Source organism: Anguilla rostrata, chromosome 4 (genome assembly GCF_018555375.3).
Source record: "Anguilla rostrata isolate EN2019 chromosome 4, ASM1855537v3, whole genome shotgun sequence".
Lineage (NCBI taxonomy): Eukaryota > Metazoa > Chordata > Actinopteri > Anguilliformes > Anguillidae > Anguilla > Anguilla rostrata.
Window position 1 is genome coordinate 23778030 of NC_057936.1, and position 22526 is coordinate 23800555.

The following is a 22526-nucleotide window of genomic DNA, read 5'->3' on the forward strand; positions in this document are numbered from 1 at the left end:
TTCATGGGAAAGGGTTCTGCTGGATTAACCCAAGTGGGCTTTTGTATGTATTGTGAACATGGTCGACGTATTCATGCATGTAATCCTCCATGACCTCTGGGGACAACTTAAGGAACAGAGAAGGTCTAAAAATTTGGTTGTCTTTTCAGTTCTATCTGTCAAACTATTTGGAATAAAAATAATTGATTTCAGACTGCCTAATCTTAGCACATATACTTTTATTCTGTTGTTTCTATTCCCATAAATATCTCATTATCATAATAAGCAATAATCCCCTTTTTTCTGTCACTATGAAATGGCTACTAATACTACTAATAGGCTTATCCCACCAATACCACTTCCGTAAATTTGCAGACTAGCATTTGTATTCACTGCACAGTCCACTGGCTGAGCAGTGCAGTGCTTACACTGGAGGAGAACACTTCATGTGCGGCAGGCTCAGACAGCGTCCAGGCATGATGGGGCACAGGGACCTCTGCACACACTGCAGTGAATTAGATACAGCAAAAATGTCCAGTGTTAATCCAACTCTAACAGAGTTCGAGTATGAGTCCATTAGGAACCATATGTACTCTGTAAGAGCTGATTTAACACTGAATATTTTACTGTGTTCCAGCCTACACATTGATATTGGTCAAGGACGGATTTCATTCTTCTGGGCACGTCGCTAATCTTACCGTGATAATTTGACAGTACGCACCGTCCAACAACCTGGGACCTTTGCTTATAATGCAGAAAAGAGCAGAGAGAAAATACTCCTAGACCATCACATGTGAATACACCATAGATGTAAGTCTCATCAGTTAATTAATTTAATGCTGATTGATGTAGCATTACTTTTCCGGAACCTACATTATGAGAGCTGGTCAGGCAGAGCATTATACTTTTACCCTTGATGCAAAGATCCTTGGTCACTATAGGTTTCAGGACCCAGGCCAAGGGAAGTAGCAGAGTACTACCTCAGTTGACTACAAGCTAAGCTATATCCCAGGCAGGTTTGGAAGACAGATACACTAAGCAAGAGCATTGCCTACTGCTCCCAAATCTGCCACAGCAGGCTGTATATGATTAGCATGTCAACAGTTATCCGACTCAGCCACTGGACCGTTCAACGGGGAGGAGGAGGAGCAAGTGGAGAGAGAAGAGGCAACGCAGAGGCTTCACACTCCTTCCCACATCCCGCCCCTTATCTTCCCCCCACTAGCCACCCCCCCAGCCCTGCCTACCTACAGTGCAGCTGCCTGGAGTTCAGCACTCTGTGGAACGGGAAGAGAAGAAGAAGCTGCATTGAACACCTCAAGGAGGGAGATTTCTGTTGTTATTTTGTTGTCTGTCTATCTTAAATGTAACAAGAAAGGAATTGACTGTCACTGATGCTGATGTATTGGGCTGACAGATTTAAGGTGAAGAAGGGACATCTTTGTCATTATTAGGAGAAAGGACATCTTCCTCACAGTGGGAGAAAGGATACCCATCAGAAGCGGACAGTGTGGGGAAGAAGTTTCTGATACGTGACTCCTACTACGTTTGCAATCTTCCTCTGGAAGAAGTCCGGGAAAAGCAGTGGAATAACCTCAAATGATGAACTCCATCCTGGACATATTAAGGAAAGGAACTCATGTTTCATTAGGAAATTAGGTGCGTGATCCATTTCTCACAGGTGTCTAAACTGGGAACATTGACGCTGGCTGATACAGAGTTTTCATCTCTGTTTGAATAAATGTCTATTTTTTGGACACATACCATACTTTCTCCTTCCCTACTCTGAATCATTCTTGTGGAATCTAACAGACCAAAATGACTTTGAACCTCTTACATGCACCATTCCAGAACACATTTTGTTAATTAAACAAAGGATCATGAGTCAAACACAGGAACAGTACACAGCCAAACGACTTGTTTTATAATAAGATTTTGATGGACATAATCACCTGACTCAAATTTTTGTCGTTAGGTATGCTTAATAAGTTTCAAATTAATAACTAATTTTCAGTTCAATTTCATAATTTTTTTCCTGTAAAATTTACAGATGAACTTTTTCGGAAAATACTCAAACATTGCTTGATATCAGTCACATCTTCAGTTGGGAGAAGCCAAGCTTGCCGTATACTGTCAAACTGGGGTGCTGGATTTTCAAAAATAACTCAAGAACATTTAAGAACATTCTGATCTGATCCTCTTCTACTTGCCACTGGTGAGTTTGCAAAGAGCCTAAAAGACTTCAAGTCGGTTTGTTTTTCTTTTGTTATTCAAGGAAGCGTGCTGTTCAAATATGAAGCTATTTCTGAAGAAACCGATCACTTCAAAGCAAGATGGGAATCTCCGGCTGCTTTTGACACGACGGCTCCTGGACGTGTGATAGCTTTCAATAGGTCTTAAGATGCAGCCGTGTTTTGAGGGATAGTGTCAACACTCCCTGATCACTTGGTTCTTGATGTATGGATGACCAGAGCAAAGGGAGAGCACACAAGCCACTCTTTTTTCACCTCTCTCTGCTCCTGCTGTTGGAATATCGACATAGCCTTTACCTGCAGGTCACCCGAGGAGTGAGACACGCAGACTAGTCTGGATAAGCCGGGCGAACGGTAAGGGCATATCCTCTTTTGTCAATATAAGCTGGGGTTTACGGGGAAGGCGTTAATCACAGATGAGGTTTGAATCGAAACAGGAATTGGCATACGGGCATATGCACAGGAATGATGCGGCAGGGTCTGCTCCAAATGCAGATGTGTTATTTTATTTTCTTATCAGTTAAGGGTTCTAAGCTTTTAGGGTTTGAACTGAGAGTCCAAGTTCATGAATTTTCATTTTAAATATGTCTGACAGTATATCTTAGACATTTAGCAATGTGTCTACAAACAGCCACACATGACTAATTTTCTAAATAACACTTTATATAAATTATATTGGAATTAAATATATCAAAAGCGAACAAGCTACAATACAATTCCATGATTTCTACAAATAGCAAAATCTGATTAAACTATAAAGGGTTACTTTAACGTGTGTTGCAGAATGCAATTTGAAAGAATTGATTAATTGCTGTCTTTGGACAGCAATTATAAAGTACAGGCTAAGCCTGTAGTCTTCTGAGCTGTTCAACTGTGTTAACCTGGGCTACAATCCGGATTAGATGGCAAACCCAATAAAGACTGCTGCTGATTGCACATAAAAACATGGTTAACCCCAATGAACTCTTGTAAGTACCAAAAGGCCTTTTAAAGGAGTTAAATTAGTGTTGACCTCCTAGACATGGAATAACTATGCTTGAGAAAAACATCTAATCCTATTGTAGACCTTTGTCAATCTTCCTTTCTTTCAAATTGTTTTTAAAAGACCTTTCTGAGGTATGTTTTGATTCTACAGGGACATGATTGAAAATGAGTGTTCCATATCCTTCAAAGGGATCCAAATGTGTTGGCAAAAAGAAGAATTGAGTACACAATGTATAAGAAACAAGGACATAGCTGAAAGCAACCCATGTGAGACCAACTGGGACAAATGACCCAGTGCTTAAGAGATTACATAAAAGGCACTGCCTACTTAGAAGCTACGTCAGATCTTCACTGGTAAACTTTAACTATAGTCGGCAATGTGAACAAGAGATAATGTTAGATACTGGTAAAACAGGCATCACAGGTTTAATGATATGTTTATTTTAAAGTAAAACAAATGCAAAGTTACGTGCTGCCATGTGTATAACAAATGAATGTCCCAGCTGTTACAATGCACTGAAAAAATAAATGATTTTTCCATATTTCTGCAGCAGTTTCATGAGCAGAGCAAGTCCAACAAAAAAGCAGGAATAAAATGACATATAATTACTAAGTGGCAGTTCCCACATGTTAATTCTAGTGATAAAGGATTACTGGGTTTTATGGCCCAATCATTGCACTTCACATTAATCTCTCATTGGGATGTTCGTGATTTACAGATCTAGGCCTTTTTTTCTTCTGCACTCATTGTAAATTGTTCTGGATAACAGCCTCAGCTAAATGCCTAAAATGTGACAAAAAATGTAAATATGATACACAATGCAATATAGTATGTATCGTGTGAAAGCAAAATTGTGAATGGCGAAGAACTGAACTCGCAGGCAGAAGTTGGCACCCATTTTAAGCAGAGCATCTGATAGTCATTATTGCCGTTACCACCTTCACAGTGTTCATGTTTTTAAGTGTGTTGTGGTGAAGCTGGCTGTCCTCAGCACTTTCTCAAAGTATTCAGAGACACATTGAATGGAACATGATGATGGAAGCTGAACAAGCATGCAGAATATGTCCTTGGATTTAAGTCTGGTAACAGTGTTAAGCAAGGATAATGCCAATGTATTCTCTGAGACATGGATTTAGAGATTCAAGTGAATGACCATTATCACAAATTCTGAATAAAAGTTGCATAGTCTTAAAGCCTCTGTTTAATTGATAACCAATAATAAATGCATCCAATAAATACATTTCATGCATGTTCAAGATTCAAGCATGTTAAAGAATAAACAGCTAAACACATTCTTGTAAATGTTCTACAATATTGAGATCTGGAAGTGTTTATTCCTCTGCACTTAGGATAGGAAAGATCTGATAAAAGCAAGCAAGACACAATAGCATACTCTTATAAATATACCACATTGAATTAGCTATAAATAGCACACTATCAGGAAGATTTGATTCATATTGTCTGGGACATCCAGTGTGCAATTCTGTCCATCTAAACTGCACTGCACTGTACATATTCACATGGTCACATGTTCAAGCAAAAAATAAAGTAATAATCAACGATATAACATATTTCTTGAAGATGTGTAGGTTTCTCTTGATATCCACAGGTACATAAATCCATTCATATGATAATAAAAAGAGGCATATGATTTCACAGAATATTGGTTTACTAAAAGCAGGCTTGTTAATAATAACTTAGGTTCAGCCAACCATTCTAAATTTATATCATGTGTGTGAGAAACTGCGATTCAAGGAACTGCGACATTTCAGTGTTATATCTGTAAATTCCAAAAATCTACCAAAATACCTAAATCTGTGAATGAAACATACAGAAAAACTTTCTGCATGACAGTCTGATATTTCAACCCTATTTAAATAAAATATAATTTTACAGGACAGAAATTATACTTGCTGTGTTACAGTCAAAATATAGTCAACACTATATAAACAGTTTATATGAGCTGTAGCTACTGTATAGTTCAAGTAATTTGACCATATCAGCACCTGTCGTTATATACTGATTAAGACCACTAACACTGCAAATTGAAATATGAATAGATGAACTAACGTTCTGAATTATCCATGGAGCACATTTAAGCAATTAAATTATAATACAATGTAATCAAATGAGATCAATTTACCCATTAACTAGGTTTCTGTAAGCACTCATTCCACTGTACATACAGTATATGGTGTTTTATTTCCAAAGACGTGAATGAAACTGTGCAAGTGTTTAAACAGCAAGAAGAGGAAAAAATATATTCATTTTGGCTACAAATCTGACTTGCCTTGAGTCTTGTCTCGAGTGTGGAGGGTAGAAAAAAATATTTACTGCCCATATCTAGCGACCTAGAACCCTTGCTTTCGAAATGATTTGGGAAATATGACTTTGAGGATGACTTCTCAACTGTTAGTCATCTATTTAAGTGTTCTGATATGGTAGACATTAGTTTCGGCCAAAATGTCTAACAAGTTAGGAATAGAGCCTGGAGGGGAGTGCACAGAGGCAGTCCTTGCATCTGACCAAAGGTCATGATGGCTGACTCTCATTCACTGCATCACTGTGCTCTGATCACTGACTCTGGGATGGGTGAAAGCAAGCAAGTTGGCCACATTAGAAGCTACATCCGTCCTTTTACAAAACACATTGACGTGTTCCTGGAGCAGCAGTAGCTTTCCCAAAACTCCTGTCATCCTGAGGGCCTATCCCTTTTAGATATTGACATGAGATATTGCTAGTGGAAAGTGCACCTAAAAATACTGTACACAGGGAAGGGAACTAAATGTAACGACACCAATAAAATATGTTCATATTGTTACAATATAATGCTCATAAGTACACTGTAGACATCTATGTCTCTGAAAACATCCACATGTATATACAGAGAAACTGATATATTGACAAAGTAAATCATTGTGTCAAAGCATTCATAAATGCATGTGGTTACAGTCCAAGATTTCACTGATATGGCAACCTTATTACAACCGCAATATGACAGCACTGGGAGGGAGCTTTTCCTAACAAGTCCCCACGTGACACTTTTGACCTTTCACCTGAAGACTAACACCCCTGAGGATTCTCCTGGTATTTCCCCTGACCTACACCACACTTAATGACATCCAGAAACCAACCAAGTCAGTGCCCCCCCCCCCCCCCCTTTTCTGCCCTACTCTCTTCCAGTCCTTCAGACAGTCATGGTCTCCACAGCTTAAACACATCACTGTTTAAGCTCTCAGCACTGATTAACCAGCATTAGCCCTCACTCACTGATGGCAGAAGTTACTAGCTACCTCTATCAGTTGAATTCCTTCCCAGGCAATAAGATGCCATTGTGGTGATAAAGCCCATTAAATGGCTATAAAAACACGGTTGCCATCATTGAGTAAGTCATCATGGAATATAGAAGGGTCTCAACAACAGCACAATATGCTGCAATAGCTCTGTCAAAATGATTATTCATAGACACTACCAAACAACTTTACAAAGAAAAGATACTCTTTTATTTCACAACTGACCAGCAATTCAGGTAAATAGCTAACACCTTATTTAAGCAACTAAAAACATTTTTAGGAAATCTTTAGCCTTTGAGCAGCAAAAAAAAAAAAAAAAGAAAAAAAGGAAAAAGATGCACGATGCAGAACAACCAAAAATTCTCAGTCAGTCATTAGATTGGCCCCAGTTACATTAGGGCTATTGTGATGTCCTCAGTCTCTTTTTCTGTTTGTCTTTGCTTCGTATGATTGAAGCCTGTTGTTGGTGTCTCTACTGGGCTCGGTCTCCTCCCGGCTGTCTCTCCCTTCACTGCTGTGTGGTCTGGGTGGCTGTACCCCACCAGAAACAAAGAGAACATTCGGTGATTGCTGCTTCCCTCAAGCAGGGAAAAAATGTGGTCTCTTTCGATTGCTGAATCCTGATGAGGATGACTCAGATTAGCTTGGGTGGTTGGGCCTGTACCCTCAGCCTGTGAATCGCCGCTGCAAATCGCCACCCCCCCCCCCCCCCACGTGACAGAGATAAACTGGGAGGTATTAGCAGTAATCCATCTCTGATCTTGGGAGCGTGTTCCCATTACCTCTCGAGTCTTTCCTGGCCACTTCCTCGCCTATTGGCTTAATCCAGCTGAGAAAATGGCTCTTTAAGAGAGCTTCGGACTAAACCGTCACCGCTACTTGGGGCAAAAGAAGTAGGTACAATTTTGTCTCATACCTGTGATGTCTACAGTGTCTTGTACAAGGTCTGTGTAAAAATAGCTTTTGCCTAGTTCTTCTGTGAAGTGCTAGTGATGTGCTTTGGCTTTTCTTTGAACCATCACAATTTGGAGTAAGAACCCTTCAGGCAATATCCCTATCCTCCTACAGGTGGGGCACGTCTCTTAAGGGATCTTGTCTGATTAGCACTTAGCAACAGTGCACAGGTCATGAGCCAACCCTTTCCAGACATTGTGACAGAAGGTACAAGCAGTGCCAGAGGATGACAGTAAATCTGAGATGTCATAATACACGACTTGTAAAACAGAAACTCTAGCAATGAACTGATATCTTTTCCACGCTGGGTATTCTTAGCGCTGACTAAATTTTGGGATGTTGGTGCTAGGCTGTAATAGAACAATATTAATATTTTATTAAACATAATTATTTTCTCTGTGTATACATAGATATTTTGTTCATTTTATTGCACCAATTGCATGCCTGTGGCCGAAACATAAGAAAAGTGAAGATGGATGGGAAAATGACACCTAAGCGATTTCGCATTGTTTTCTCATGACAGCCTGAGAAAGTTTGTGGAAATGTGAAAATAATGACCCAAGTGGCTCCCATTGTGGCCAAGATGAGAATGTGAAGGGGCCACTCGACCGCTTGCAAAAGAACCCTCAGAATAGATTTGTTTGTTTAGAAAGTTCCACGAATACAGATGATGTTGACCAGTTTAATTTCCTTTAGGGTGGGAATGCCCATACATGAAAGCTGACGTTTTTAAAATGCGTCTTTTCTAAAAGCTTCCTGAGAACACAGGGTGATGTCCTTCAGTGGCTTGTTGAGAGGCAGACTGCTGAATATAGAGGACTGTACAGGATGCATGTAGTTACCTCTCTTTCCTTTTGCACACAATAGCTTGATACACAGATGGACATGATCACAAAAGGGCTGTTTACACAATGTCAGGAATTATAGATGAGGCATCGGTCTGAAGGCTTAAACATACAATGAGGATTACAAGTAAAAAAAAAACAATGCTGTAATATTTATTAAAGGATTGCAGAACACTTGTTCCTGCCATTCATTAATCATGCAAGTTATTTTATTGTTAACACACAAACAGATATCGGCGTAAGTACACGTTTACACACTTTTCAAATCTGCAAGCATGTGAATATGAACAGTATACCATGATGAAACGCTGAGAAAGGAACACAAACATCAAACAAATACAAAAGAATCAATAAACAATTGAAGTTATTATCTACACAGTAAAAAATACAACAAGGTGAACTCACTGTGCAGATTAAAAGACTTAATCATCAATGATATTAGTATGCTCGAATAATTGTGACCATTTCCAAAAGAATTCCAGATAACCTACTTCCTCCCTACTGCAATAATGCAATAGAAGCAGAGTAATTTAGGAATTTCTCCCTTCAGAAGCGCTGAAGATTATAAAATTACAACGGATACAGTGTGCACTACTGAATATGAGAGATGTGCAGCTAAATATAGGCTACAATGGAGTAAAGGGTAGGCTACATGACATTATTCAGTGACCATTCCGGGCATTATCTATGCACACACACACATGGTGTTTATACTATTTGATAACAGAGACAACTCAGCTGCAGTCAAGCTCAGGAACTTTTCACATTGGACCCCCATTCCATTCACATGAGCAGTATCTATACTGTTCTGGCTTTAGTCATCACTGACATGCCCTAGATTCCCAGCAAATGTTCCATAGCCCCCAAGGTCAAAATAGCCAATATGGCCTGCTTTCAAGATCAACTGAGGAGGGTTGATGTCAAACAGAAAATTATGGATTGCTTGAAACAACAATTTCCTCCATATTGATTATAGCTTACATTGCCATATGATCCAGTTTGTAATGAATCACCAAATGTACTACACTTGCATTGCCACCATGCCACACCCACTAAAGGAGCTCTACAGCTGAAGTGAGTGCAATCCTCTAATGCCGTAGCCCATCTCCCATTATCCTCACTACAAGCCAGGCTGTGTACTACAGGAGAGCTACATTAGCTTAATCTGAGAACAGGTGTGCCATTACATTCACAACAACCACTAACCTATGGGTGGCTACCTAGTAGCAAAGGGACGCTGCGTTGGTAACCTGGAGAAACCTTTGCACTGGCGTTTACCCACCCTACGGCTGGTTTGATTGGATGACGCCGATTGTGTCATTGTCAGCTAATGGCAGAGCCTAGTCTCAAACTTTTAATGTCCAGGTTATAGGACTCGGTTTCAGCACTTTCACAGACCGAATTACACAGGAGCCCAGTGACTGCAGTTTTTGATTGACAGTCAGAATGACCTATGGCATTCTTATTTGAAAAGCTGTAACTGTATAACTTGCTAAGAAAGACTGTTGGTGCCATGCATGGCATTAAAAATGGCTGATGATGAGATGAGACTCTACTGATAAGACTAACTGGCATATTTCACTACTGCGGTGGTGTGTTGCTGCAAACATTTTATTTAGTTTTACGGAAAATATGGATTGACCAGTAAGGAGGTTAGGACCTTGTAGATTTTGTTGTGATTAGATCTGTTGATAGACAGGTTATAATCTACCACTCTTTGTCAGTGTGAATAACAGATACCTTACTAACACATTATTAAAATGAATAAAACTGTATTTATTCATTTTAATAATGTGTTAGTAAGGTATCTGTCAGACAGTTACTACTTTCAGAGACAAACTTTGTTCATCATACAAAATAATATCAGAAATCATCACACTGATCTTTGCATGTATTTCTGGATATAACAGCATCTGTAAAAAGTATGTATGCAACATAGCCATAAAGCTGGAAGAGCGGCTTAGAAAAGCAGAGTGGCTTGGCCGGTCGTAGGTCTGCTGTAGATTAATGCAGATCCAGATGTGGAAGTGATTTCCTATGCCACTTTATTCTTCAGATATGGCTCCTAGCCAATAAAGACATCGCTATACAGGTTCTTTTTATGGCTGCAGGAAAAGAGGTAAAGGAAGCTTTGATTGACAAATGTGTTGCTAAAGGAGAGTTTCTCTTGAGGGTTGCTGAAGAATGTATCCATTTCTGTGACTACTTTCACTTTGGGACAGATTCCACCTTAGAAAGCAGGAATACTATTGGTAAATCTGCTCTGATGTTGATCGTTGTTGGCCTAAGTTTGTTTCCTGTTTTTACTATTACAAACTTATTTTGAGATAGAAAACTCAATACAGTGATCATTGCACTTAATTGTATGATTCATATGTAAATGACATTAAACGTACACATCACACATGGTTAGGCAGCCTCACTCACTGATATCACAGTAAGAATTTTAAGATAAATACATTCCATAATAACATTTTCTTGTTAAATATGCACCTCGTCTATTACATAAACACAGAACTGCGTACTTCAGAGAAAAAGATGCACTCTTAAAGACATCCGGACAACCAGAGGTATACAGTGACTATAACCTGCCATTAACATTAAATCTCTAAATAACGTCTCCATTACTGTAAACTATCTTCTGGCAGGAAATCACTCAAAACCAGGATGTACAGTGTACTGTACTAGTGGATAGCATATCACCATGTTCTACAAGTAGTAGTCCCTAACTCACTGTTTAGTTAATTTAGTTTTTAAATATTGTAACCCTATATCTATGGAAACAGTATATATATTTTTTGTTGCGACAATTAATCTGTGATGTCACATGCATTTTATTATCTTTACATAAAAAAAGTGTTTAACAAAATATCAGTTATCTGTGATGCTACCATGGGAATTCTAAAACCTAGAGAGAGGCTGAGACATTATTTTTTAAGCCGGTGCAACACACTAACGAGAGGAATTCTAAAACAGGAAGTCTCTATTTACATGGTCGTAAACCATTAGTGACGTTTCAAAATGTTTGATGGTAGCGTCTGAAGAAAAACACACGCAGTTCTCTTACCAGGAGTGCTAATATTCTGGGCTGGAGTCCCTCCACACGCTTCTCTCTGGTGTTCTCCGCAGCGCTTGAGGTGGAGAACATAGGGCCTGACGTGGGTCTTAAGAGGCTACTGCACTCACTTGCGGTCTGGCAAAACGCTTTGAAAGAGGGGTCTGGATATGTCCTCAGCTTCTGTCAGTTTAGTGTTTCCTGATCTGGAGAAAGGGTTTGCACACCAACATGCCTCCTGCCCTACACAAACACAGTCCTTTCTGGAAAAAAAGCCAGAAACATGGCTAATAATACATAGCAATGTAAGGCATTCCTGTGGTGAAGAGAGACAGGAATAATTTAATAGAATACACACGAGTACACGCACACATATACAAACACACACATATACACACATATACACGCACAGACAAACACGCACATGCACATACACAAGCATGCATTCACATGCACACACAAATAGTCAAACCCTTGTACACACACAAGCACAAACATGCATAAGCCTGCAGGTGTGCGTACACGCACACAGACAAACATGCACACACAAACACCCACACAGATACAAAAACACAGACGCGCGCACACACACACACACACAAGCATACAGGCATGCGTACCCACAGAGACAAACATGCACACACACAAACACGTGCACACATACACACACAAGCAATCTAAGCTTGAACCATATTTGGTCATGCTGATTTTGACACGCATCTCCCAGGGTGTATGGGGGAAAGATTTACACTAGGCACCCAACTCCACATACACCTGCATAGCTCCACAGCGCTGTTTCTGTTTCCAATTTTGGATTCCATCTTACTGCAATGTTTTATCATTTAATTCTCTGTGAACTAAACAATCAAAAACTTTACAAATGAGACATTAAGCTCAAAGAAAAAAGAGCTGCCATGGTGCTCTCACATGATTTTGAGAGAATTTTGTCTTTGGTTTTTATTTTTGTCTTTCCCTGTAATATTTTAGGGGTTTTCACCAAGATATTGCGAAGTAAAATGTTCAGTGTTAAATCAACTCTTACATAGTACATATGGTCCCAGTATGACTCATATGTACTCTGTTAGAGTACACTGGACATTTTACTGGGTGTAGACTGAGTATGTTCCGCAGCACATTATTAATACTGTCCTCTGTTTCATAACAAAGCAACAGCCGTCTTTTATTTCAAAAAAGCCTATTTGGACAGAGGGATACCTGAAATGGTTCTGTCTTGAGAAGCAGAGAAGGCTGGTAGCAATAAATCTTCATGTGGAACGAGAGCTCAAGACAGGCCCTCTGATATACTTTGCATCTGTTTCATTGCCAAGTTTCCAAAGTAGAAGGCTATCGCACCCTCACAATACCTCACCGAGTCTAAATACGTTTGGTGGCTCAAGCGCAAGCATTCCAATACATGAGGAGATCTTGTGCAGCCAATTCTGTTGGGAATGTCTTTGACAATGTACACCTCTGTAAATTTTTGGCGCTGCTTTGGGAATTTCCTCCGCAGAGAGGGAAAAAAATGATTTGTCAATGACAAAAACACTTGTGAAAACATTTGCGACTTAAGTCTGTTGGATTAAACAGCAGCAGACGATCACCAAGAGGCTCTTGAGAGATGGGTTGCATGCACTCATAGTGTAATATCATAACATTTGTCCTGCTTTATTGACCATAAGTGTACGCTGCCCGTTTAACCGACCCATTCTGCCGTCCTTGTCTTGCAGAGTTTCAATGCTCTTACTCATTCTAAGATGAAGTTATGGAAGTGTGCCGCCCTCGCCGTGATGCTCTGTGGTGCAGCACTGTCCCTCTTCCTCACTAGAATCATGGTTCCCTCAAGGGCTCGACGGCTTCATCCCGCGTCGTTCGCAACGCAGCCGCCGTCGTCGCCCTCTTCTTCAGACTCCGCCTCCTCCCTGACGGACAGGCACCACCGGACGGCCAGAGCTGCGGAGGGCATGAACTCTCTCCTTTCAGAACGTAAGACATACAAAACATTTCCCATGCATATTAGTCATTTCAAGGAGGTTAAATCTCTAGAGGCACTCTTGACATGAGGGTTACATTTTATACGGATGAGTAACAGCTTAAATAAGCAGTCCCTATAGTACCAATGAGCAGTAATTATGTGTCATCAGGACCTCTGGACATCAGTACCACTGTGTGCCCCGGTACCCCTTTTGTACATCAAACCTTCCAACTTTCCTGGAAATTGTGTTTTATTAGGTGTCAAGTAGAAACCTATGGAAGTCTATAGAGGCCGTGCAATGTGTGTATTTATTGGTCTCGTCATCTCGACATAATGAAAGTTGTTTTCTTGTGATCATGACTTATTTATCTGGTGATCTCAACATAACAGAAGTTTATTTTCTCGTGGTCACAACTTATTTATCTGGTGATCTCGACATAACGGAAGTTCGTTTTCTTGTGATCATGACTTATTTATCTGGGTGATCTCGACATAATGGAAGTTTGTTTTCTTGTGATCGTGACTTATTTATCTGGTGATCTTGACAAAACTAAAGTTTCTTTTCTCGTGATCATGAGATAACCTCTGCAATCCGAATGCACAGTCATTGTGTGTGACATACTGGGGATAGCACGTTGCCATATGGATGAGCGCATTTGATTTTTCTTTGACCAGGGACTGACTCCTGTAGAAACCAGGGACTGACTTTCAGGAAGGAACTTGGAAGTTGTCTATAATTGATAAACATAACACGATTTATAGGCTACCTGAGTCAGTCCCAGCTCAAAGTAAAATTGAATGCGTTCATTCTTCATGGGACAACATGCTGTCGTCCAGTGCGTCATACACAATCACTGTACATTTATTTCTGCTTTATGAGTCCATGTTTTATGTTTGTAATGTCTACCTCCATAGAAACAAGCTGAAATATTAGACTTATTGGGAAGGTTGTATATTTGACTGGGCTTTGTGATTATTTTATTTATTCACAGCAGCAAAAAACAAGTTGTTTGCATTCTCACATAGGCTTCAAAGCAAAAAGACAGCTTGTGTTACACATATTAATATTCAATAAAGGGAATGATTTCCTTGTAATTCAATTGAAAAGGCAGTGTCTATAGATATTAACTTTCTGAAGGTGGCAGTGGGTGAATACCGAATGAGAAAGCCCTGGCTGTGGAGAACCATGCTTTATAGCGACAGACTTATGACCAGTGGTTGAGGAGTTTGGGATAATAACCTGCATTTAGGAAATTAAGTAAAATTAAGTAAACAGGAGCAATATGGTTCAGAGCTTGGTGAAGCAGTATTGAGTTTTGCGGATATGGACAGTGACTAGAAATCTCTTAAAGGAGATGAGAAGAGAGTTGGTCTTCGAGTATATGGAAAATAATTCTGTGGCAGACTACTTTCTGAGCAGAAGATGACTTCTGCATGGAGACCAGGAGGGTACAGGGACAGTATCCCAGTGGAGAAAATGATAAGAATCTTGTGTTTTCCATGATTCCGTGGCTGGAGAAAATCATGGTGTTTTGGAAGAAGGCAAACTGTTGCTGAGTACTGCAATAACAAAAGATTTGTGTTCACGGAGGGAGTACTGTTGTGCAAAGAAGGACTCGCTCCTTAGCACCGTTAGCAAAATTATGAATTATGTCCCAATATAATTCCATCTTTTACTGCAACTGCCTACATGTGTCACTTGCCAGGTTTTCCAATGGCCAGGGTTATATAAATGACTTTAAGGATTCTTCCTGTGCGTGTTGCTTTGAAATCCTAACCCTGACAAAAAGCTGATTCTTGCAGAAAAGAAAGGTGGAATTTACTACTATTTTTTTTTACAAGATACCCGTTGCTAAGCTGTGTGGTGTCCAGAACAGGGGATCAGCAGTTGTTCCGACTAAGCGGGTCACCAGAGGATGGGGATAAAATTCACATGCCATGTGGTCCTGGGGCCACCTGTCTCTCATGATTGTAGATCACTCATTCAGCCCTATCCATTCAATCCAGAAATAAAATGTAATCTCTGGCATCCAGATGGCAAATAAGAAATGTCATTTGCATTTGCCTTATGGGAATTCCCCACATCCAGTGTATATCTGCTGGCTAGGTTAACTAAGACAATTGTTCAGATCATCCAGTTGAGGTTTTCCAGGTCAGGTCAAGTGTAAAATCAGCCACTCTCTAATCACATAATCTACTATGCTACTGCAAGGCAAGAGGGTGAACCTTACACGAATAAAGAAGTTTTATTGGATGATTGTTGCATGGCTGATATTAGTCTGAAGGGGCCTCTTTCAGATTTATGGTTCATAGTCAATGTTGATCCCTGCTCTGTCTGCCAAGGTTTCCCCGACATTTAAAGTATGTAAATTCCCACTGAAAAACCCAGGTTTGGCAGCTGGTCAATTGTATATATAACAGCAATGAATATTTAAAAAACACTTTCACAGCACAATTTTATGTAAATGTACATGTCATGTAATGGGTATGCTTTTTTCCAGCCTTGTAGAAAAAATTCAAAACCTAGTCAAACAATGTGGTTTTGTATATTATGTCCCATATAAATTGGGACTGACAGTGATTAACTCACTGATAAACACATACAGTGTTTTGCCCATGAGGTATGGGTGGATTGAATTTGACTACAGCAATAAAAACATTTTCGAGAGATATACTGCAAGGGGATGCCACATTGTTGTAGGCATACCCAGAAAAATCTATATAATTTCTGTAAACATTTACATTTTCTTCTGGCATTATGGTAATTCATTTTATTTATTTATCTTTTTGGCTCTACCTGACCAACAATTTTTTTGTCTTCTACTATTCTTTATTTGAGAAAGAATTGTAGAAGACAATTTGAATTATAGTAAACACCTTAAAAACACTTCATCACATCTGGTGGGAGAGACAAAACTATTTTTGATGTTTGAGTGTTTAGATACAATAGAAAAGAATACTAATATTAAATTTAACAGTTTCACAGGACTACATGGCCAGCATTAAAGGTTCATGTCTAACTCCATTAAATATATGTAATTTTGCCAGATACCTTGAATCACTTACAAGGCCAACAAAGTGCTGTAGGATGATATAACTGTGGCATGGATTTTGGAACATTAATCTGTTCTGAACTTTTCAGGGGTGATCTATTTCAGATATATTTTGCAGGCATGGAAACCGTATGAAATGGAAATTGTGTGTTAAAGTGTCGGCTGCTTAGCAGTCTAACCCTTTCCACTTACAAAAGAGAATCATTAAATCACCTGAAAATACTCTTGCTTTACGATCAGATTAGCAAAAAAACATGACATTTTTTGAAGTAAATACATTCAGGCCATGTAGGTAAGATAAATTAACTGAGGTAGAGTAGATTTTTTGGAAATAACTTGAAAATTGTTAATTATTTATTAACAATTATTTATTTATTTATCAGAGTATGTTTGGTCTGTGTTCTATGTTTTGTTTCCTAGAACCCTTTTCTGAAACAAAACCATGTTTGTTGTTGCAAGTTTAAACAAACTATCACTTTGGCTAATGTCTTTCAAGGGTGGGTGTAAAAATGTATTTTATTAAAATTTTCCAGTTATAATATTCAAATTCTAGTAATACACATAATGTAATAATGTAAGTCAACAATGTCAGGGGTCAAGCAAATTGGTTATTGCTACATGCTTTATATCAAATGGTAATAAATGTGTCAAATGTGTACTTTACATAAAGTTATTGACCACCACTGATATCTGTAACTGTTATTGATATGGGAATGGGAATAATATCAAACAGAATTGACCTCCATAGACATTAGAACAAAACCTACAGTAAGTTGGTGCTGTTATGGTAACTGACACTGTGTTTACCAACATTAGCTGTCACTGTGGACTGGATTCAATCAAAAAAATTTATTTTACTTTTTCAAAACTGTTCATCTTTTTTAATTTATAAAATATTAGATTTCAGTTTAAAAAAAAAAAAACTTTACAGCTAGAAGTGGATATTTGTGTTTTCATTTTGGCATAAGATATGTGTATATGGTTTATAATTTTTTTTTTGTCAATAAGATAAAGTCTATCATTACAAAGCTCTAAGAATAAGGTAAACTATACATCTTCCTCTTCGGCTTTTATGCAGCACTTGAACGGCTTGAGCTAACTAAACTGTTTGATGCATTGATGAGCTGAATATTATGTTAACTCAAAAGAAATTATGACCAGCGCTTTTGTTGTGTGCCTACTTCTGAGCTACATGAGTCCTGAGCCCACAGTGCATTCATATATATATATATATATATATATATCTCACTATAGTGTTAACTTGAATCAAATATATTTTTGGGAAAGAGCTACGAGCTAAGATTTATGTTATGTAACTCTTGCATATCTTGCATATTTCACATTTCCTGTTACATCAGTAATGAATTATGGGTTATATAGTGGTACCGATGCATAAGTATGTTTGTGAGTCAATGGATATTACACACACACACGCACACACTCATACACATGCATGCACATGCAAACACACACACACACACACACACACAATGGAAGTAAACATGAATGCAGTTTTTCACCAATATAAAATATTTGTGGGGGCAGTGTTTAATTTTGCCACAGTGAATTTGGCTCAGTGACTATTGCTAATTTTAGTGACATAACAACATATTTCAGTTGTTTATAACCGCTGTACTATCCTTTTGTTTACCCAGTCTCGCACGTGTTCCAGAGCTTCACAGAAGGAGAGCTAAAGCAAATTATTGCAGCATTTGTGGACAAGAAGGCAAGGAGAGACATTCTGGATGCCAGCCAGATCAAGAGGACTAAGCGAGCCAGAAAGAGACAAAATTCTTGCTCACTCAAGCATAAGGTGGTCACAGTAAGTCAGCTGGGCCTAGGCCATGACAGCAATGAGGAACTACGGTTTCAATATTGCAGCGGGAGGTGCATGGGGCAGAGAAAAAACTACGACGTGGCATTAAATACAATGAGAAAGAATGGCGTTATCGAAAATGCAAAAGCCCGACACAAACCCTGTTGCCGTCCAACCGTGTACGATGACATTTCATTCTTTGATGACATGAACTTCAAATATTACACCCTCCGCAACTTGACTGCCCGGGAATGTGGCTGTGTATAGTGTATAAAGCACAGCTATGTGTCTTATCAGCATGGAAGCCACAAGATCATTTGGGGAGCATAACCGACTCCATGCTTGCCTGATACATTTGGAGACACCCCCAGCTTTTCGCAAATGTCAAGAGACGAGAAGAAATTGGAGGAATTAACAAACTTTTATTTCTTTTAGGTGTGAGCTCACATTTGTTACACTGTGTCCATGTTTCAGTCGTTACCTTAAACTATTACTTGTCTACAGCAGAGAATGACAACGGAATGCGAACATTGCCTGTCCTATTTCTGCAACTGTCTTAGAGAAAAATACACTGTATGATTAATTTATCAAAATAAGTAATTACTGATAAAGCTGCCTATTACCTGCTTGTCTTGTTGCAAACATTTAAACATTCATATATTTAAAAATAGTATTTCATGAATGGGATGGAGTTATCAGGCTAGTTCTTGAAATCCAAAATTATGTTACAGACAGTTCCATCTTCATTTATTTTCTGAACATTGAAGTCTCTAGCCTTCAGTTAATCAACTGTAAAAATCTACCTCATTTTTTTTGACCAAAACATATAAAGCTCAATACCCATACCACAAGGAAATGGACACCTCATTTTGCTGCTTTTCAAAACCCCCTCAGAGGAAGAGGTGTAATTGAGGTAAAAGTGTTCCTCATTGCAACACCCATGCTAGAGAGCTTTGAAGAAATATTTGTTGGACTGAACTTGAGTAAAATATAAAGCACCATCCAACAAAGACGCTGACTTCAGCTGTCACATTGCATACAATTCCTTGTATGGTTCTTTCAGAACTTGACTAGCTTGTATATACAATACTACTTGAAGGAAGATGGGATTTTAAGAGAATGTTGTACATTAAAACGATAATCCTCTGCTGTTGTGGCCCTGAAAGCTTTGCCAAACCTCTCCACTAATACTATAAAGAAATGTCTGTCTTACTCTAGCATATTTGTTCAGTGCAACCCAGGGTTGTACTTCAGAACCTTCCTTTCATTTCCACATTCAAGGAACAGAGGAACATAACAATTTGTGTGACAGTATAAGGCCAACTGTGTGTTTTCCATCACCTGACCTAGAAGCCACTGAAACGTATACAGTACTCAATTGCAGTATATGATGCATACTTCCAGCATCCCCAAACACAATGATGCTCTGTATGTCTGACCATATAACTAAGCCAAAGAAAAATTATATGTCTTACCACACTAGACTGTAATTATACCTTTTACTGTAAAAGATACCGTTCCTGTAAACAGCCGAAAGCCTATATACTGTGTGTATGTGTGTGTACGCACAAACATGTAAACATATATATCTACAGTGCTGGTCAAATGCACACATTTCTTAGAGACATTTCAGCAAGCATGTTGCTTTTAATGTTGGTTTTTTTTGTTATTTTGGATTGATTTAAGCAATCACTGTTATACTGTAGGCTGACCTGTTCACAGAGCACCATAAACAAACCGAAGCAAAGAAAAAATAGTAAAAAAATAAATATAAAACAAAATTCAAAATTGCCATTTGCAATGTGACATAACCCAGCCATGTAAACAAGACACATTTATCTTTATGTTTTTCCCCACTGGAAGTGTGTTAAGTAAATCCAGAAAACTTCACATTACTGGACCTTTTTAAAGCAAAGCACATTGCAACATCAAAGATTAGACAAATTAAACAATCATATTCAATAGTTAGGATTGCAAATTAAAAGTAAGCATTCTACTGTAAATATGACTGAAACCAGATTTTTGCCTCAGTGAAGTAAATGTTTTATCCTGACTTAGCCGCCACAAATCCGAAACGTTTGCACAAAGCCCATAATAGACTATTCTAATCCACTTAGCTCCTTTATAACTGACTTGTCCAAAAAAGACTGCGCACTAGAGGCATAGCACACCACGTAGTAGAAAAACTATCTATTTATAGTCACGGATTAAGATAAATTAGTGAAGAAGAAGGTTCTACTTAAAGTGAACTCATGAAACTGACAGCAACAGATACACTATAAATCAGCAACAAACAAAAAACAGACAAAATAAATATGCTACATATATGATCCAGGCTGGATAAAATGTGGGGTTAAAATGTAAACGTATGTCAAACTATCATAGCAGCATGTAAAACAACAATTCTGAATGAGTATTGAAAAAAGGTATTGGGATACTGTACACTCCACTGTTCAGATATTGAAAACCAATTGAATAATAGGATTAAATATTTATATTAAACAGTCTCTCTTCCTGCAAATGCTTTTAACCTGCATGATCTTCTGTAGGATGCAGATGTTGGTTGATTATTGTTACATTTATTATTCACGAACCCAGTTCAGTCTGAATTTGTATTTTGTCTATTGCATTGTTTCTGCTCAGGAATCATTCAACTGAGTCCATCAGTTTCTGAGAGAGAATGCCCCATACAATGATTAGGGCCTTGTAGAGACCTCTTAAGTTAAGTCCAATCAAGTAATTAGAGCAATGAGGTAGTTAAAGTCATGGGCTGGACATAAGCCAAGAGACACTAGGCTCACCACGACCATACGTTTTTAAAGCTCACGCTAGTGTTTCTCAGCCACGGTCCTGAAAACCTACTGTTCTGGATTTCATCTCTTTGAGAGTTATTGATGGTTGGGTCCTTGCAAAATAAACATGTTGCCAGAGCTGTATTTACAGTAATACAATGGAAAGAGTAAATATTCTTCTTCCACTTATTACAATGGATTATATACCTTTAAATAAATTTGGTATACATAATATTCCTTGCAGCTAAGCAACCAAAACCAAGTGGCTACTCAGGATGGTGTTTGAGAAATCCTGGTTGGTACTACAAATCAGAGGGTTGTACTTTTTATTAATGAGTAAAGACATAGAGGCCACATAATCCAGGATTATGTTCATTATTTAATATCTGAAAGTCATATGGGAGAGAACCATTCAAATTCATAATGTAAAAAATCAGATTTTTACAAACCTGTGCAAGAAATGTGTGTGATGTGCTTTTTCCAGGCATGCAATAGGAAAAGCATGGTTGTGGAATGTGACAAACTCTCCACCATTGTGGAAAATCACCTCTTTTGATGACTGGAGTATTTCAACATGCCTCTTAAAGAAGAGTTTTGGTAAAGTTAAAAAGTTCAAACTGAACTGTTTTCATCATGCCCCCCCCCCCCCCCCCAACCTCAATATCTATATCAAAGACAAATATATTTTTGTATAATGTCTATTATAGTCATGTAAAGTATATCCATGTAAGATGCACTGCTCTGATACCCAGTACTCAAGCTTTATCTTGATTTATTTTGCTTTGTTGTTTTAAATAACCCTGATTGCCCTGATTTCCTTGTTGTCTCCCTCAGTCCTCCCCCCTCATACACTCATAATTACTGGAGGTGACAAAGAGACTAGAGGTTTCTTCAGTTTTTGCATTGTTGGACTCTGTTGACCAACAGCAGTTAAGTTGATGCAATGCATCTGTATTATGGATAATCTATATTTATTGGGAAGTAAGTTATGGTTAATTTATTTACATAGCATTGTTGTCAACGAGGAACACTTTTATTTATTGAACTATTCGTGCCAAATTGGACTTTTCCTGTATTATATTCTCCATCCTATACTGATTGTTGAATAAATTTTATCAGCTTTAAAAAGTTGGTGTTGCATCTTCTTTCTCTCATAACACTGACAGACAGGTGCTCCAAGCACGCATGATGCTGAATGTTATTAGTTTGGCTTTACACACCTGACCTGTCATAAAAGCCTTATTACCGAAAGTGATTTATTAAAGAGATTTTATAAAATGGTATTATTCATTTTTGACGAATCATTTTAAGTATTTGACCCCAGACTGGGGCTCAGCCACCCTCTAGTGGCTGTTGGTTTATGCTACCTAATTGTATTCTTCCATAGTCAAAACTGATTATGGGCAAATTTTAGGATTTTGTTTGCACACCTTTATAAGGAAAGAACTCCAAACAATGACCTTTCCTTGCATTATCCAATCGCAATTACTGAAACAAAGGCATGCAAGCCTTGTACATCTTACTGTTAGT

The 22526-nt window shown here is 38.5% G+C and overlaps 1 protein-coding gene across 2 annotated transcripts; it reads left to right on the plus strand.

Moving 5' to 3' along the window:
• The first annotated feature begins 1206 nt into the window (after positions 1 to 1206).
• On the plus strand, positions 1207 to 22322 carry LOC135252929 (neurturin-like). Of its 2 annotated transcripts, XM_064331594.1 has the most exons (3): positions 1207 to 2585; positions 13091 to 13346; positions 18044 to 22322. In XM_064331594.1, exons 2-3 carry the CDS (start codon positions 13118 to 13120, stop codon positions 18469 to 18471), a joined length of 657 nt encoding a protein of 218 aa, XP_064187664.1. In that variant the 5' UTR covers positions 1207 to 2585; positions 13091 to 13117; the 3' UTR covers positions 18472 to 22322. The 2 variants fall into 2 exon arrangements, with proteins under 2 accessions (XP_064187664.1, XP_064187665.1); XM_064331595.1 differs by lacking the exon at positions 1207 to 2585 and having other exon boundaries at positions 12805 to 13346.
• Positions 22323 to 22526: the final 204 nt, after the last annotated feature.

Bases quoted from the DNA above. Each gene is read 5' to 3' on its own strand.
- LOC135252929 (XM_064331594.1), top strand. From the start codon at position 13,118: ATGAAGTTATGGAAGTGTGCCGCCCTCGCCGTGATGCTCTGTGGTGCA. The intron at 13,347-18,043 runs GTAAGACATACA...TTGTTTACCCAG, and splicing joins GAACTCTCTCCTTTCAGAAC to TCTCGCACGTGTTCCAGAGC.